General features: G+C 42.1%; 1 protein-coding gene across 1 annotated transcript; it reads left to right on the top strand.

The window, feature by feature from the left end:
* The first annotated feature begins 7,638 nt into the window (after positions 1-7,638).
* SLC30A10 (solute carrier family 30 member 10) lies at positions 7,639-13,630 on the top strand. Its single transcript, XM_059835866.1, has 4 exons — positions 7,639-8,155; positions 8,604-8,687; positions 12,164-12,400; positions 13,155-13,630. Exons 1-4 carry the CDS (start codon positions 7,639-7,641, stop codon positions 13,628-13,630), a joined length of 1,314 nt encoding a protein of 437 aa, XP_059691849.1.
* The last annotated feature ends 4,321 nt before the right edge of the window (positions 13,631-17,951 follow it).

The following is a 17,951-nucleotide window of genomic DNA, read 5'->3' as shown; positions in this document are numbered from 1 at the left end:
CCTCCTGGACCTTATGGAGAGTGAGTTTGCTTATTCTGAGGCTTGCTGGGAGGCGTATCTTTTTTTCCAGGCTTTTGTAAGTAGGAGAGAGTTGGGGGTACAGATGTGTGAATGAAATGAGATGAGAGGTACTAGCTATAACTGGCTGCGTGACTTGGGAAGGCTTTGGTGCTATAATATTCTGAACTCAATTTTCACATCTATTGTTGCAAACATACTGATCCCAGGGGAAGCGAGAACATTTATAGGCCAAAATAAGTGGATAAGTGGCTGCTTGACCTGTATCTTAATGCCATAGGCCTTCCCAGTGGAGACCTGGTGAGCAGAAGTGTGCAGGTGTTGAAAAGCAATTGTATTTTTAGTGGTGCTCTCGGATTCAACAGACCCAACAATCTGTGCTGCAGGAGACAAAAGTGCTCTGGGGATTAGAGATCCAGAACAGAGGATTTCAGTTTCTCAGGCTGTCAATGTGAAGAATTTCATGATCACCTAATTCACCTGCATTTAAGAAGGGAAAAATAAGTTCCCTGGTCTGAACAGGTTTCTCTCTCAAATGTACTGCTGAAAGGGTGCCAGACTATGCCAGTCTGATGGTTTTGGGACATTTCTAAGGAATGGGAAGTAACCCTGGCTGTAACACCTGTAACAACAAGCCTCTGGCTTACTGTGCTCTTCACACTTGAAAAGCCTGAAAGCTTTTCCTCAAGATCAGCATTACCGCCTCTATTTTACCTCTCTTTTGAGTATATCTTCACCAGGTTGATACTATTTTTCCCAAAAAGAACCAACCTTTCAGTAAACACTTCATGCCAATTCGTCCCCTGGCTGCATTCATAGGCAGATGATCGTCAAGTGCACAGCACCAGAGTTTACCAACAGACAGTTGCTTCATTCAGACGGGACATCCTCATCCTCATGGATTTATGCTGCCTGTCTAGTGCACTGTGGCACCCAACTCCTAAACACTTGCCAACATAGCATGTCTAAATGAAGGGGCGTATGCCTTATGCATTTATTTCCATGAATCCCAGAGGTGTTAGTGTGTTGGCGTGCAGGTAACCAAAGCCTACTCTAACCAAATATTTAGATGTTCTGGCTTTGATTTCTACAGCACTACTGGAGGTAGTCCTCTCAAACAGAATGAAAAGGCCAAGGGAAACTCTCAAAGTAATAAGTGTTTGTCAGATACCCGAGACTGAACATGTATCTTTTCTGAAGGTCGTCTTTAGTTTCATAGTGTGCCAAATAATCCTCACCAAATTCTTCCAAAGCTTTTCTGAGCAGCTAGCCCAAACATAACCAGGTCTGTGTTAACTTATATTAGCTGAAGCGCTAATCCAGAGTCTTCAAGAAAGACAAGACAGATGGGAAGAGACTGTGAAAGTCTATTTAGCAATGTGCTTCACTAATTTTTCTTAAGATTTTTTTTTTAATGCTTTGTTCTCTTAAAAGAAACCTCAGATGCTAATCTAAGGGGGATACATTTTACTTTCTCCAATTGTTTTCAAGGAGAAAATTTTGCATCAAAACAAGTTAAAGCAAAGGTTTTGGGGCTACCTTTTGGCCAAAATGAAAAGTGTGGAATGAAAATTTTAAGTCTATAGGTAAAGCAAGCAAAGCATCCCCGAATGGTTTATGTAACAGCGTAAAGGTAAGATCAAAACGTCTGAACCTGGGTTCCAACAGTACTAGCACCACTGAACTTTGGGTAACTGCATTTGCTCTCAACCTTGAACCAATTTCATAGCAAAGGCATAGACAGACTGTCTGAGTTACATCACAGTATCTGTGGTGAGCTGTAAGGAAATAAAAGGACTGTAAGATAACTGAGTTCAAAGTCATAAACAGCTTGAATACAATGGAGGATTTTAAGGCTGACGTTGTTATATACATTAACTGCAATTCTTTTATTTGGATGGCTGTTCTGCAGAGAGGTTGCTACAGGCACAGGTTTGGTATCAGCTTCAGTCTAGAAATGCTGCTGGGGTAGAAAATGAAGTTTTTGCAGTAGGACTCAATGTAATTTAAAATTATGAAATAGGTGAGTGGCTTTTTCCTCTTCATGTTCTTTCTAATGTGCTGTGCTACCTCCCAATAGAAAAAGGTTATATGGGTATATGTATGTACTCACATATATATATACACACACACATGGGAAACTTAACAGAATTATACTTTTTAAAAAGTGAATTATCAAGTAGTTGAAATATTCAGGGAAGCACTATCCAGGTGCCAGAGCAGATACTGACTGAATATGTCTTAAAATATGTAAAAGATTCCTTTATGCTAGATATTAAGTGCAGGAAATGGTGATTTGTAACTACTAAACTGAAGAGCCATCTTAAAATAGAAAAAAAAAAAAAAATCTAACAAAAAGAAGGCAGTCCAGGCTAGGAACTAAATAATCCCATAGGTTCATCCTTTCAGATTGACCTACCAGTGTATTCAAGCCCTCTTTGGAAGGGCACGAAAAATCCGTTCTCCATGTCCAGCCAGCCTGTGGTTTCTCCCCAGGGCAGTTTCAGGACTCATAAAGAGTTGCAGCTGTGATTAAAAAAGCCAAGAACATTCACCTCTGTACTCTGCTGAGGACGCTGATAAAACTTTCACCCAGACTGCTGAACTCTTGCTGGAGGGCTAACTTTTAGGCTTCTGCTCCCTGTATTAAAGCAGAACTAATGAACTGATTTCCCAGCCCTCCTGCCCTTCGGCATATGCCAAGAAACCCTATCGTCCTCTTTCAGGTATGGTTCTGAGCAGAGTTAGAGGGAGATATAAATAAAATGAGCAAACAACGAGGAACAAAACAGAACAAAACAAAATCTGCAAACAGATTACTCTCGTATTAACCATCTTCCACAACAAGGTCGGTTGGTCGGTGTTTATTTTGTGATTCATTTTGTGGTCAAATTGATCTGTGGCAGGAGCCAACCACGTTGTTTCAATTTAGGTTTGCTACGAATTTGGCCCAGCATTTCTAATTTAAAGAATCAAGCTTCACAAGCTCCACGGGAGCCTTCAGGGCTGTCACCAGGTCTGGTTGGAATGACGCTTAAAGGTCCACTCTCCCCCACCTGTTGCATTTCAGGCTTTTAGAGCTAGGCATGCTGCCTTTAAATGTAATGCGCCTAGGGTCAGCCTCAGCTTTTTTGTGCAAATGTAGTATTTTTCTCCCCGTAGTCTTAAAGATGCATGACTCCTTTATCATGTACAGTGATGTGTGGACATTTGTTTCTTTCATTCTCTAGTTTCTTCCAGATAATTTCTGAAACATCTTTTGTAAATCATTTTTATGATGGCTTAAAAAGTAATCTCTGCCAGGACTTTGATAAGCAGGATGAAGAGTGATCTCTCTTAATTGTAGTGTTCATGATTAGTTCTTTATTTTCAAGATTTTTTTTTACTATCAGAATTCTATAGCACCACGAGGCTATGAGTGATCTTATTTTCATTCTTCATTCAGCAGTGGAAGAAAATTACCGTTGTTACTGCTATTACTATTGTCATATTTCATAATAATACAGAGATATCCTATTTTCAAAGGCTGATAATGGCTTCTCTGCAAGGAACAACTAAATAGATTTTAACCCGTCACCTTGAAAATGGATAACTTAAGGAGGGTGTGACGGAAGTCTGCAAAACCAAGAGTGGCATAGGGAAGGTCAGTAGTTGTTGACTGCTTTTTCTGTACTCTGATACAAGAATGAGGATGTATTAAATGACACTGGCAGGATCCAGGTTCAAAACAAAGAGAAAGAGGTGATTCTTCACACCATGAGTAGAAGATGTGTGGAGCTTGTTGCTAAGCGATGTTGAAGTCTACCATCGGTGAGTGAAAGGCGGGACAAGTACATGCAAGAGAAATCCATTGAGAGCTACCAAATACAGAGCTATCCAGTTCAGAAACTCGCTTGAGCTGAAAATACTTGAAGGACGGAAAAGTATCCTGGGAAAGTATCACATATGCTTACCCTGCTCTTACTGCTAGCTACACATCCCGCTATGGCCACAGGCGGGGATAGCCTGTTGGCTAGAGGGTCTGACCGCTAATGGCTGTCTTATGTAAAAGTGTTAATAATTGGTGTGAGAGAACCTTAAAAACTTGACACACAGAAATCTTGAAGCTTACATGAGTGCCTTGGGTCTTCGGGGTTCAGAAGGGAAGTTGCCTTGTTCGTAAGAATTTTACCAATTTGTAAGAATTTTACTAATTCCTGCTCCTGATTAGGATGAGGGAACTGCAAGAACAGCTTTTCTAGAAGTACTGTAGCTGAAACTAAAGTTGGCAAATAATTCAGAAAACTAAGGTGTTGGACAACCTTTTCTGAACCTCCTGAGAGCAACTTGTTCAACTCAGCATAGTTAGAAACAGAGGGACTGGGATATTTAGGTTGATCGGTTTGTTTAATAGTAGGTAGCTTGCTCAGGTGAGTAAGTGGATGAGTAAGTGGAACTGTAGCATTATATTGTTGAATGCCTGCAGTTGGTGTAAAACACACAAGGATGCTAAGTGTGCTGCAAAACAATCAGAAACATCATTCCTTTCTCAAAGGATTTGAGATCAAATGTTCTGATACTGGATGTGGGTCAGTGCAAGCAGAACGGTAGTGCCCACAAGGGGGGAAAGAGCCTGAGTGAAAACCCCGGTAGCGGGGTCGGTGCCTCCTACGTGCGGGATCAAGACTTTCTTGTGGTCGATGTGGAGGAGGATCAAAGTGCTAAAGAGCTATGGAGATAACACACACACACTTCGTTCTGAAGATTGGGCTAAATCTATTACTCTTCTTATTGAAAGTGATGATTTACTGAACAGGTACAATCAGTGTAGCTTTGTTCAGATGACAGTTTTAGGAGTAGTTTGTCTTGAAGCAATAGTGGCACGTGGATGAAGAGGGCCAGGGAGGCTTGTATGCGTAGTGGGGTGAGCAAAAGCTTGGATTTCCAAGAGGCTTTCTAAGCAGCCGTAGCCTGAAGGGAAAGGCCCTTGCGTGGATAAATAACTGGTCAGAAGATGTGAAACAGAAAGCAGGAGAGAATGATCAGTTCCATAAAAACGTTGGCTAAACCATCAGAAAACAAAGTTTCTGACCCGTGTTTTGAAGACTGTGCAGGTTTGGTTCCCTCATTTGCAAAAGATGTAGATGGGAACTGGAAATAGTTCAGAGATGGACCTCTGGTCTAACCCCGCGCAGACATCGCTCTGTTCCTATGTCAGTGTGTGGCTTTCAGAGTGATGCTGTATCGTGAGCAGCAGATGGAGATGTGTGAGCTTGGCAGGCAGAAGGACGAATCGGAGGATCAGCTTCAGAGCTGAGGCTCTGGGCACGTACTGCTTCTGACTTCTTCAGTGAGTCATCTGCAATTGCGCTCCCTGTCAGAGGGCTTAGTCACAGCCTTATTTGCTGAAAATAGTATTTTTAGTGCTATTTCTTCAAAATAACTGTGATATTTTTATGTTTTTGAAGTGAGTTCAGGGCTATGACAGGTTATTTTTTTTCAAAGAGAATTAATGTATATTTTGCACAGGAGGATTAATGCTGTTCCAGCTACTGCATTATACATCTTCCTAAAATAAGAACGGCTGGAAATTCTTTTCAGTTCTATGCAGTTACAATGAGCTGGGCTTTGGTGATTTTTTTTTTTTTTATTATAAGTGAAGTGCCAGAGGCAGAATTTTCTATCATTAATTACAGTAAAGAAGATATAGTCTGTCATTTAGAAGTCTATACCTAACAGACTATTTAACTTCCTATAACTCTTAAATATTTTTCTTCTTTTTGTTCTACCTATGTCACACTGCTTTTTATTTGGCACAACTGTTTAAAATCTCTCATCTTATGTTGGTAGATGTAATTATAGAGCTGAAATGTGCGTTGATGTAAATTATGCTTTCTGCTAGCACTATTGTGTTTATGGTAAAGTTCTTTTCAATACGTTTAGTTTCACGCATTTGTTAATTTGAATATTGCAGGGTACTTTCATTGCTTGGGCACTGAATGTGTGAAGGATATGCACAAGAATCTCCAGTTAATGGGGAGTTGTGCGTTTTAGTCCTCGCAGATACAGGGGAGGTTATCCCCTGAATGGCTACTTAAGTCCACTCCAGAGGTTAAGATACATCTGAAGCAAGAAAGGCTTTGGTTGTGTACACAAAATTTAGGTGGAACTGAGAGATCTAATTTAAAAGATGCATTCAAGCAAGGGATCAAACTCAGTTAACAGCAGTGACAATGCAATTGCTTCAGAGTTAAAATAAAGAAGAAATTCCTGAGGCCTTCAATGAATTTCTGGTTGTACAGAACACCACCTTTGGCAGGAGGGAGATGACAGCGTTCCCCCGCCATGCTGGTTTATTATCTGATAGCGATGTACACTTTGTCAAGCGTGGTGAAATGTTTGGTGTGGCACTTCAGTGTGGATTGTAGCTGCTGAAGCAGTACCTCCAGCACTGGTGTTCCTCTGGCATCACTGAAATACTCCTGACTCTCGCAGGATATAATTTTAAGGACATTATTTTCTTTAGGTCTTACGTCTTTTATTTAAGTTTATTCTCCTTGAGCCCAGTTCTGATTTTCTTTTTGGCCTACTTCTGAAGTCAAGCATGAAAAAGAATTCTATGATGATTGATCCCAAGTCCAGTCAGGGGTCACTGAAAATCTAGTGACATTAGCAGCTGGTTTTGACAAGCCCATAGCTGAGAGTGGCTTAATTTCCCGGCACCTCCTTTGATTATCCAGTGGCTCCCGTCATCTTGAAATGCTGTACTAGCGGTCCGGCTCTGTCCTTTTTTCATTTGCATGCAGAGGCACCGCTTTCCCAAGAACTATCATGAAAACAACAACAACAAAATGTAGAAAAACAAGATAGAGGTTTACTCGTTTATTACGCTTCTTACAGGTTATTCTGTAGGGTAAAAAAATGCACAAAACTATTTTTCGCACAGGCTGATGACAGATTCATGCACCCTTGGGTGCTGCCTTGACGCACACTTTTAAAGGCCAGCTGCAGGAGATTACCTGGTTCAGTAGATGGCACTCGACCCTTTGATTTGGCACTTAAGCCACGGGTGAAGGCCCAAAGGACGGTAATTACTGGATCCCTCACTGAAACCTGCCGGTATTCGGGCAGCGCGGCGGCACCCGGCGTGCTGCAGAGCCTGGTGGTTCTGCCTGGCTGGCTCCCCCTACCCGAGCGGGCCCTTCTCCAGCCGCCCCGAGCCTTTCCCAGGTTCGCGCCTCCCCGGGCCGTGTTACTCCGTATTTATTTCGTATTTGAGTTATTTTGTCTCACCCACCCTCGCCCCCAACCACTCCAGAGCCCCGCCAGCAGCGCGCCAGCGGGGCGGGCAGGCAGCGGGCGGGCAGCGGGGGCCACCCCGCCGCCCTCCCCCCGGGGGGGCGGGCAGGGGGCGCGGCGCCGCGGCCGCTGCCGGCGGCGGGGCGGGGCGGGGCGGGGCGGTGCCTTCCCCGCGGGGCAGGGGGGCGGGCGGGGCCTGGCGCGGCGGGCGGCGGCGTTGTGGGCCGGGGCGGCCGCACTTGTTGCGGGCGGGCGGGCGGCGCTGCCTGTTCGGCGGCTGGGTATGCACCGGCGCTAGCGCGGAGAGGGGCGCCAGTGGGACCGGCCGCCGCCGTCGCCGCCATGGGGCGGTACTCGGGGAAGACGTGCCGCCTCATCTTCATGCTGGTGCTCACCGCCGGCTTCTTCGTGGCTGAGCTGGTGTCGGGCTACCTGGGCAACTCCATCGCACTGGTGTCCGACTCCTTCAACATGCTCTCGGACCTCATCTCCCTCTGCGTGGGTCTCTCCACGGGGCGCATCGCCCGCCGCAGCCGCCGGGGCCCCCGTGCCACCTACGGCTACAGCCGCGCCGAAGCGGTGGGGGCCCTCAGCAACGCCGTCTTCCTCACCGCCCTCTGCTTCACCATCTTCGTGGAGGCCATCCTCCGCCTCGCCCGGCCCGAGCCCATTGATGACGCCCAGCTGGTGCTCATCGTCGGCACCCTCGGCCTTGCCGTCAACCTCGTGGGGCTTCTCGTCTTCCAGGACTGGGGCGCCTGCTGCCGCCGTCGCCGCCGCCTGCCCGCCCTGCCACCCGCTGCCGCCACGCTGCAGGCAGTGCCCGGCAGTGCTCCGACAGGCGAGGCGGATGAAGCAGGTGCCTTTCGCCTGCATCCTTGCCGCCTCGCCTCACCACCCAGCCCTCCCCTTGTGTCCTGTGCCTCTCCCCACCCCTCACACCCTTCCCCATCCCTCCCCGTCCCCTCTCTCCCTCCTCTTTGCCCTTGGGACTCGCCGAGCTGCCAGACCCATCCTCTGGGCCCCTGTGGAGCCCCAAACCCACCCGTGGGCCCCGGGGAGTTTTGCTAAGCTCGCTCAGACACCCACCGCCTCTTTTGCCTTGTACTTTACACCAGGCTGCTGGCTGTCCCCTCGGGATGGGGGAGGGAGGCTTTGCTCAGAGAGCTGCGTGGAAAATGTTTTGGCTTGTTTTTTTTTTTTTTCTTTCTTCTCGTCATCTTTCAAATAAGTTGTTTTTGAGAAGGATGATGTTTTTTCTGTTTGTAGAACTTATACACAACACAGCGTTTCTTCTTTGAATGCAGGTGATTCACCAAATAACCAAAAAAGCCCTGAAGAGGGGCCTGAGAAGAAAAAAGAGAGAAAGTCTGAAGCCTTGAACATCCGAGGTACAGCACGGGAGTATACGGCTAATATTATATTAACTTTAAACACCTTCTGGTTTCCATTTCAGATTTTTTATTTTTTTTTCCAAATATTGGTAAGAAATGGAGCAAAAGCCCAGCACTCTTCCATGTATATGGGCCCAGTTATCTTTAGCAGAAAGGTTTTGGTTGTATGAAGTAGCATAGATAATAACAAAATAGTGTGATGCTGATTTGGCTCTGAGTGTGTTTACATTTTGATTTTAATTCTTTGGAAAAGTGCAGCTGAACTTCTTGGAAAGGAGACAAAGCCTCTTGCACTAAGCTGAAGTCAGTAGAGGCCTCATAGGAAGGTAAAGCAGGTATCTATGAGGCGCTTCTTTGAGTGTCACTGCTGCAGTAGTTGAGCAGTTTTCAACTTCAAAATGCTTTTGGGCAGAAAATGGAATTTCTTTAAATCCTGGGGTTAATAATCTTTTGTAGTCAGCACGAGGAAAAAAGTGCTGAAGCAGATGCTTCAGCACAGTGTTTTTCCAGGTCCTTGAACTGTGAACCTGACCCTGAGAGAGTCTGTGACAGTATCAACCCTTCTTAAGTTGTGATTTGGCAGGTCTCTGGGTATCTGCAGAGTGAAATGGTATAGCTACTTCTAGGAATAAATTAACCAAGTGTCCCTCCCTCTCTGTATTGGCGTTTATGTGCATACACGTTTACATATCTATTCTGAGCAGAGCCAGAAGCAGGTATCTTTGAGTATATTAAACATTGAGTTTGTCCCCAAGGAAAGGGCTGTCAGAAAGCTGAAACAGAAAGGTGACCATAAGGAGCCTGAAACTACCAATCAGCATCTGATACTCTTCCAAAGTCACGTAAGTTGGCATCCTGTGAATTCAGCTTTAGAGGTTGACAGGGCAGTCAGGCACCTGAGTGGGGTTTGGTTTTTTTTTTTGGAGTGTGTCTGTCTGCCCGTCTTTCGGAAATGTTTTCGGAGTTACACAAATGTGTCTGTAAGGGAAGACACTCTGGAAATCAAACCGTGTGCTAGAGCCATTACACTTTCCTGAATGTCTAGAAATTCATGACACTGGATATTATGGCATTATAATGGTAAGATTATCGGAGCAGGAAAAGCAAACTGTCACTTTCAGGGATGGAGGAGAGAAGAATAAGAAACCAATGAGTATATTTTCGAGAAGGCCTTACTTGCCTGAGCGACAGTTCTTAGGCATAATGAATCTGGAAACTTTTAAAGATGTCTGAAGGATGAGGAGTTCTGTGTCAGTTATTTTAAGATACCTGTCATCTTTGATTTTTAAAAAGAGAATTTTTCTTTAAGTGCTACTTTAGTATGTCATCTTTACAAAATCTATTTTTATTGTCCGTACAAATATTCCTTGCTTCTGTAGCCAATGTTACAGATATGTGTCTTTAAAATTCTTATTTAAATCTCTTTTTTCCTTTGAAGTTATTTACATAGCTATACTTACTTAATAATCACTTGGCAAAAAATTCTGTACATTATAGAATCGGAGCCTCCCTGAAAAACGTGGCTGGACAAAGTGGATTGGCAGAGGAACTGCTTCCTTGATTTTAAAAGTGGTAGGAACAGGAATCTAGACATTCTGCCTGACTGGATTAATTACTGTAGTGTAAAATTATTCTTCTTACTCCTTGAGTGTGTGCAGAGTAGTTCAGACTTTCTGACACAAGCAGTTGGAAACTATTCATTACCTATGGTCTTATCATATTGACTTCATTTAATAAAAATTCATTTTCAGTTCTATTTTAGAACCATAGCCTTTGGGAGTCGATAGGGAAACGGGTTCATTTCTGTCTAGGCCCTCATTATGTGATGCGTAACCAAGATGTACATATTCATGATGTTAATAATGTAAAATAAGCATTTTCCAAATTCCATCTTCTCAGTTCATAATTTATCATAACTCTGACATGATCACTTTTTTTTTCTTAATTCAAAAGAAGCCTTTCTGAAACATTTTCCTGTTCTTTTTAAGCTGTGCTCTCTAGTTAGTTGCCTTGGCAATTACATCCTGCCTGTTCCTCTTGTTCGTGCAATAGCTGATAGCCCATGCTGAATCAGAATTATCTGTAAATGAAAAGGAAACACTGCAATACTGTTAGGAGGAGTAAAACCCTGTCGGAGTCTGCCAAATGGGGCAGAACACGCCTGACTCAGGCAGAAAGAGCTGGACTCACTGGAAGTTTGTACTTTTGTATCTGACCCAAGTGATTCAGAGGGACTCCAGTAGTTATGGCCTTCACTTCTCACACAGAAGATCAATGCTCATGCACAGAGCTGGCAGGAAACAGCAGCACAGGCACGGCTCTAGGTCTAATCCAGTGTCCAGCATCACCAAAGAATCAAAACTCTTTGCTGTGTTAATGAGTTTTGGAGAAAGGCTTTTGCAGCTTCTGCAGCCCAGAGGAAGTGATTAAATTGGAGTGAAGGTCTTGAAAGTGCTTGTCATAGGGATGTTAAAAGATGGTCCATTTTATTCTCTCACAGGCTCCGAATAAAAAATATTGACAAAGAAATTAACTTCATTTGTTTAGGGATGTTATGAATTAGGCATGGGTTGGAAGAAAACCTGAGTCTGAACAGTAAAGACTGACAAAACTGGAGTGCATTTAAGCAACGACGGGAAGAGGGAAGATTATGTAAAGTAGTGTAAAAAAAAAAAAAAAAGAGTTCTTAGATTATTGTAACTTCATAGCAAGAAGGCTACCTTGGTCATTGTAGTTGAAAGGGCAGCTAAAAATGTGTTATTACAAGAACGTGTTTTCTATCTTTACCTTTTGTGCAAATACATATCTGTAGAGCGTCCATGTGACTAACTCTCAAACCAGATTCTGATTTATTTCTTTTTCTTTTTGGGGTTTGAGGGCTAGTAGTGTTGGTGGGACAAGGTTTAATATGACTAGTAATCAAGCTTGATCCGAAAACTGAAGTTTGGGGGTGTTTAGAGCCAGAAGAATGGGCTTAGGTTTCACTCTAGGTCATTTTTCAGATTTCAACAGTGTTATAGAAGCTGATGGAGGAGAGTAACTGTTACTGGGAGTGGTCTGTGGTTCTCTTAGCTTCCAGGGTAGAATAGATACTTTTAGTCATCAATTTTTAATTGAGAATTGAGATTTAATGTGCCAGGATCTCTTAATAATCTGCAGGCATTTAAGCAAACACATTTTATGTTGCCACGGCATTGCAGTTGGACCGCAGTTGCTAGCATTCCCTACATGTTTAATAATGCATCCCACTTAAGCAGCTGTGGTTCAGAGTCAGTATTTTCCTTGCTGTTTTGTTCTGAAAGCTGTTATTGAAAACTTCAGTTACGATGTTAGTGCCTGGAATATTGTGTTTTTCATGTCAAGTAGAACAGACTTGACAAATGCAGCATTACTCTCCACCCACCCCAAACCTGCCCCCCGCCCCCCAAACAACCCACCCAACCCACTAATGGAAATTGTGCCATTTGTTTCAGGTGTTCTTTTGCATGTTATGGGAGATGCACTTGGATCTGTGGTCGTGGTAGTTGCTGCTACAATCTTCCATGTACTTCCTCTGGGGAATGCTCCCTGTAATTGGCAGTGCTACATTGATCCAAGCCTGACAATAATTATGGTGTTCATCATCTTGTCTTCTGCATTCCCGCTTATCAAGGAGACCTCAATTATTTTGTTGCAGATGGTTCCCAAAGGTGTTAATATGCAACTACTGAGTAAGTAAACTTTGTTGTTGAAATGCTATTAGTTTTAATGATTTATTTCAATGCATATGTTATTTCTGGAATGACATACTTGGATTATTTACTCGTAATAGCTCTAAATTCTCAAGAACCAAGAAATAGTCACATGCCTGTGTCCTAGCAACATGACTCAAATCTCTCTGGATTAGTTAAAGCATGTATTTTGAGAATGTGGTATTCCAACAATACATCAAAAATACCAGGTCTTGAGCTGTTAATGCTTTGTGTGGGGTGTTTGTGAAAGAAACAACACTGAATTACAATATTGCCCAGCCCTGCAGCGGCTTCTTCCAAAAGGCTTCCAAAACAGCTTAGAAATTTTCATTAAGGTTGGTTATTTTTGTAGCTCTCTGGCGTTGTTCACACTGGTTAATTGTGGGGTAGCACTGGTTATTTCTGGAATTCCACCATGCTCAGAGCTTGTTCAAGCCAGAAGATGTGGGGTCTTGCCAAGGAAGCGGTGCTCTAACGTTGCTTTGATGAGTGGCTGGTAAATTGCTATTAGGGAGCTTGAGGGACAGGGTGAACCCAAACAGAAGGGTGGCCTGCTCATGTGGTCATCGGGAGGCTGAACCAGAGGCAGCTGGGAGTAGATATATTTTACTAAGTACAGCTCTTTTAAACAGATAGTTTGGAGACTGCTGCTTTCGGCTAGGGCTCTTAATGGGAAAGCTAGTAATTAGCCGGTACACCAAAGCCTCTAATATCTTTCTCTTATGTCTTCCAGCTGACAGACTAGCTCGTGTACCAGGGGTTAGCAGCCTTCATGAGGTGCATGTCTGGGAGCTTGCAGGTGGGAAGAATATTGCTACTCTTCATATCAAGTGCCAAACTCCTACTGATTACCAAGATGCTACTTACAAAATACGGAAGGTTTTCCACGAAGCAGGGATCCATTCTGTGACCATCCAGCCCGAGTACATTGACCACAAGACCTCCCAGCTACTGTGCAGCTCACCCTGCATCTCAAAAGCTTGTGACTCTCAGCTGTGCTGCAGTCAGCGGGAGCCCCCCCTGGCTAAAACTAATGGCTATACTGAGAAAAACGATAGTTGCCTTTCTGCACCGCATAAAGACAATGGTTCAAGTAAAAATGATATTGAAATTCCTATTGAGTACCCACTGGCAGAGGGTAGCATTAAAAATGTAAAAAATTGTGACATGTCTGATGACAAATCACAGTTGAGCAGTACACGACTTTAGGCGATTCCTTCTACTCTGCATAATGTTTTCATAGAACAAACGGATGCTGGGAAGGGGGTCATTGTTGGTGGTAGCTGAAGTTGGTGTGGCAAAAAGATTTCTGTGCTTTAGCTGTAAACCAAAATACACCTAAAACCCCCTTGTATCTGAAATAAGGATTAGTATTTCCACGAAGGGTGTTGCATTCATCTAGGATTTTTCTGATACCAGCCTAACCCAGTTCTTTACCAAACTAGGTGTGAATTTCTATTCTTAGAGTGTATGGGGTGTATTGCTGTCTGCACTGATGATTGCAGTTAATGGCCAGTGGCACTGGGAATGACGCTCTGGCCTTTTCTGCTGAAGTGAGCTGTTTCCTGAAAGCCCTGCGGCCAGTTCATGATGGTACTGGGCTGAAGTACTGTATATTTATAAAGGACTTCAGTAGAGATGCTTTACTGATCCTTAAAATGCATTTTTGCATAGACAGTTCATGTTTAACAGCAACGCTTGTGCTTCTGACCAGTGGGGTTTGTGAATGAAATTAAGAGTGTCTAAGGGGGAGGGGAAGCACTCAGGAATTTTGACTTGCATCGTTTTCTTGATTGACTCCTGTATTTAGGGACAGAGCAGAAGCTAGTCTTGCTTCTCTTCTAGTAATACTGGAGTCTTGGCCTAATCACAGATAAGTACGCTAAAGAATAGACTTCTTGTCATGAAAGCAAAGAAATACTAACGTCTGTACTGATTCTAGCAAATGGAAGTGCAAGCAGTCATCCAGTTAACTTTTATCTTGTTCGCTGTTGTGATTGTACAACTCAAGTATTTTTTACTTTTTTTCCTGATAACAGAAATTAATAGCCATGGTCTTAATTCATCATTGTGCGGGATGATTGCAGTATCTCTAACACTGACCGTCTGTCATTATTCATGCTGAATAAATAAGCTAATGTGTTTATTATGAACAGTTAAAATTCTGCAGTTCTATTACTAAGGCACAACTTAATATTGTATCAATTAAGAAAGTCCCTTTAAAGTTTTATATAGAGAGTTATCACTTAGAGGAAGCTTTAAAAAAAAAATTACAGGGAATTTTTCCTTATTTAGTCTTGATTATTTCTTGCTGATTTATTTTAAAGGTCTAAGCCCTCCCCTCTGCCCTGCCCAAAGGTGTATTTCAAAGTGTATTTAGTGAAGCACTTCCTTTATCTTTTTGCTGCTTGCCTTTCTTTTTAAGGCATGCAAGGGTGCTCTAAGGAAAACAAGATGACGTGCCCTGTCACCAGTGCTGGATTTAGGTCAGCTTTGTTCTCCAGGTTTCTTGGAGAGAAGACCCACTATCTAATCCACAGTGAGTGTATTGCTTAGCCTCACCGGCTATACAGACTAGATCCAGAAGCTTTCAAATACATTTTGCTGTCAAAAGCAGCCTTTCAATGGTCTGTGTGGCCTGGGCAGGCTATTTTATTCATTTATTTATGGGGACACCTCTATAAAATAGTGGTGTCTTTACCTCAGTGACACCTTAACAGAAAGGGAAAATTGATTTCCTGCCTGGGCTGGGAAAATACCAGGACCTTCTTGTAAGGCTGGCTAGAAGCAGCCAACTCCTTATTAATAAGGATGATTACATTAAGTCAATGAATATTAAACCACACAGCAGGCTATTTTGCTGCCTGGAAAATGGCATTTACTGAAGCAGTGACTGCAGTCTAAATAGCACGTTTCTGGATTTCTAGTTACCCCTTTTGAACAGATTCTTGGGTGAATTAATATATTTTCTCGTAGGTTATATCGTAGGTTTGTATTATATAAATTAAACTATGCGTTAGTATAATTAAAAGCTTGATCCTTCAGTCTGTTTGATTCTGTTGGCAGCAGCAGAGGTGAAAGCAGCAGGATCTTGCCTGGCAGTTACTGCACGAATTAATGTAAATCAGGAAATGTTTCAAGAATTGCTCTGTCTTTTAGAAGTGTGTGGCATAAAGTAAGACAGTCTTTTCTTCTGTTCTTTTTGTCCTTATTTTCATCTATGATGACGTTTAAATGTCAGGATTTACATGTAAATAACAAATATATTTATAGTTTTTTTGAGAACTGGAATAGAAAGCTCCCAAAATAACAACAAAGTCTATGGGAGAACTTGCTTCCCAGATATCCTCTGAAAGAAGCACCCTTTCATAATAAAAAGGCATTTGTGTCTTAAATCAGGTAATCTTTTTATATATACATTTTATTAAAGGTTGAAAGATGTAATGGCAGTATTGTTTACTCTGGAATTGGAGACAACTAGTATGTGTAACGTTGAGGCATTTGACAAAATGGACCATCTTTATCCTTCCAGTGTTTGTTAAAACCGTGATTATCTATTTTTTAAGTTTTTAAGTGTTGTAACCTGAAAATACAATGAAATAACATTCTTAAACATTTTTCTTGTCTGGTTGAATGTACTGTAATTGTTGCCTGTGAATAAATAGGAAAATACCAGGGTTTATAGAAATCTTCAGGTCTAGAAAACAAGCAGATTTAAAACTTGCTTTATTACTTAAGTAAGCAAAACCAACAGAGCTATATTATTTATGAGACGAACCTGATTTTTTTTTTTTTCTGCGTAGGGACTTTCAGGGTATCCAACTAAGGTTTCTGAGCCGCTATCCTTGTTTTCCGTTCACTCCTGGAAGAAAATATTTTTCTTTTCTGTTTTAAGTGTGTCACAACTAGGCTTTACTGGGTGGCCCCCCTCTACTTCTGTAGAAGACTTCATTCCAATCAGTATGTATTTTGTATTGGCTTATTTCCCTTCAGTTCTTGGAATATCTCTTCTAATTCTCTTGAAGTATGCTCACCTTGTTTTGAAATACAGTACATTTCAGTATTTGCCCTTATCTATGGACACTTGTTCTAAATTCAGTTTTGTAGCGTATTGCACTGTTGAAAAATCTCTCTTCTGGCCTCTTCAGCTTAATTGCTTTTTTTTCCCCTTCCAATTCAGTAACGTAAAATTTCTGATGATTGCAGGTTGAGTGTGCTACCCTGTCCTCTTCAATTACTCCCTTCTGATTGCACCATTATGGCATTCAGTGGTTGCCCCTATCTGTCCATCACTGTCTGTGGCAAAGGAAATCTGCTTAAAATACAGGTGATTTTTTCAAGCAGTTGTCCAGCTTATGTGGCCCTCTGATCCATAATCAGTCGTATATCTGACCTAGTTGTATGACAACGAAATATTTTCTAGCCTTGGCAGATAGTTTTGGAGCAAGACTGAAACCTGGAATAAATTAACATGGCATTGAATGCAAAAGCAATTTACTGGCCTTCATCAGTCATGGGCCTTTTCTTAAAGTGAATTCAATTTTTTTGTCACTTTTCGTATGTTATCCTTTAATCAAACATGTCAGTTTGATAGTTAATTTTTCCTTCTTCCGTAACTCTCTAAATGCAGATCTTGCCTTTGCTTTTCTGTGTAAAGAAAAATAACTGATGCTATTTTTAGGAGTTATTGCCTTTGTTTTGCCAAATTTTCAGTTGACTTCCTTCTCCCTGTGTTCTTTGTGATACTTATTTTGACTTGCACTGCAACTGTGGTTTTTTTTTTTTCCCCTCTTAATGTTTTCTTATTCTTTGTCTCTTCAATAAAAGCGGTATGGTTTTGCTAGCCTTCTGGTCATGGTGATGTACCTATAATACAGTTTAGAAATACCTCTTTTATGCAGTGGTTTAATTTTTGCACTCCATTTAATTCAAATTCACTCGCTTTCTGGTTTTGCTATGTGATACACTTCACCATTGCAAACCACTTTTTGATCTTGATTAGTTCTTCCTATTCTTTCCCCCTGCCTCTACCTGATTATACCACTTACTGTCCTGAATGCTCCCTTTTATTCTGAACTTTGAAGGGAATATGCTGGCATCCAAATTTTCCCTGAAGTGATTTTCACCACCCAAGGTCTATGGATAGCTACTCCAAGGACTATTTTATGTCCTGTGATCTGTGTCAAAGTGTTGTCTAAGTAGTCATCCTGAGATAGAGAGATATATGTGTATTTAAATTATTTATAAACACTCCACCTGAACCAACTTTTTAAAGAAAGTTGGTTTCTAAGCCTGAGAAGGTATAATGAAATCACTAGGGTTCATTAGTCATTCATTAACACCTTAGGGGAAAGTTTGGATCACTAATTGCAAAGCAGATAAAAGGGACATTTCTGAAAAGATAGTCCAAACGCTATGAGGATTTCTATAGGTTCAACTACTTACTCTGCTGTACAGTGGAAGCACTTTCTATGTTAAATACTTTGTTTGAACAGTGATATCTTGATATGAGGATGTCACTGTAAAAAGT

This window comes from Gavia stellata, chromosome 2 (assembly GCF_030936135.1).
Source record: "Gavia stellata isolate bGavSte3 chromosome 2, bGavSte3.hap2, whole genome shotgun sequence".
NCBI lineage: Eukaryota > Metazoa > Chordata > Aves > Gaviiformes > Gaviidae > Gavia > Gavia stellata.
Note: the sequence above shows the minus strand (reverse complement) of the source record. Positions and strands in the feature narration are given on the sequence as shown.

Excerpts from the sequence above, each read along its gene's own strand:
- SLC30A10 (XM_059835866.1), top strand. The coding sequence starts at position 7,639 with ATGGGGCGGTACTCGGGGAAGACGTGCCGCCTCATCTTCATGCTGGTG. Across the intron at positions 8,156-8,603 it reads AGGCGAGGCGGATGAAGCAG|GTGATTCACCAAATAACCAA; the intron begins GTGCCTTTCGCC and ends CTTTGAATGCAG. Across the intron at positions 8,688-12,163 it reads TGAAGCCTTGAACATCCGAG|GTGTTCTTTTGCATGTTATG; the intron begins GTACAGCACGGG and ends CATTTGTTTCAG.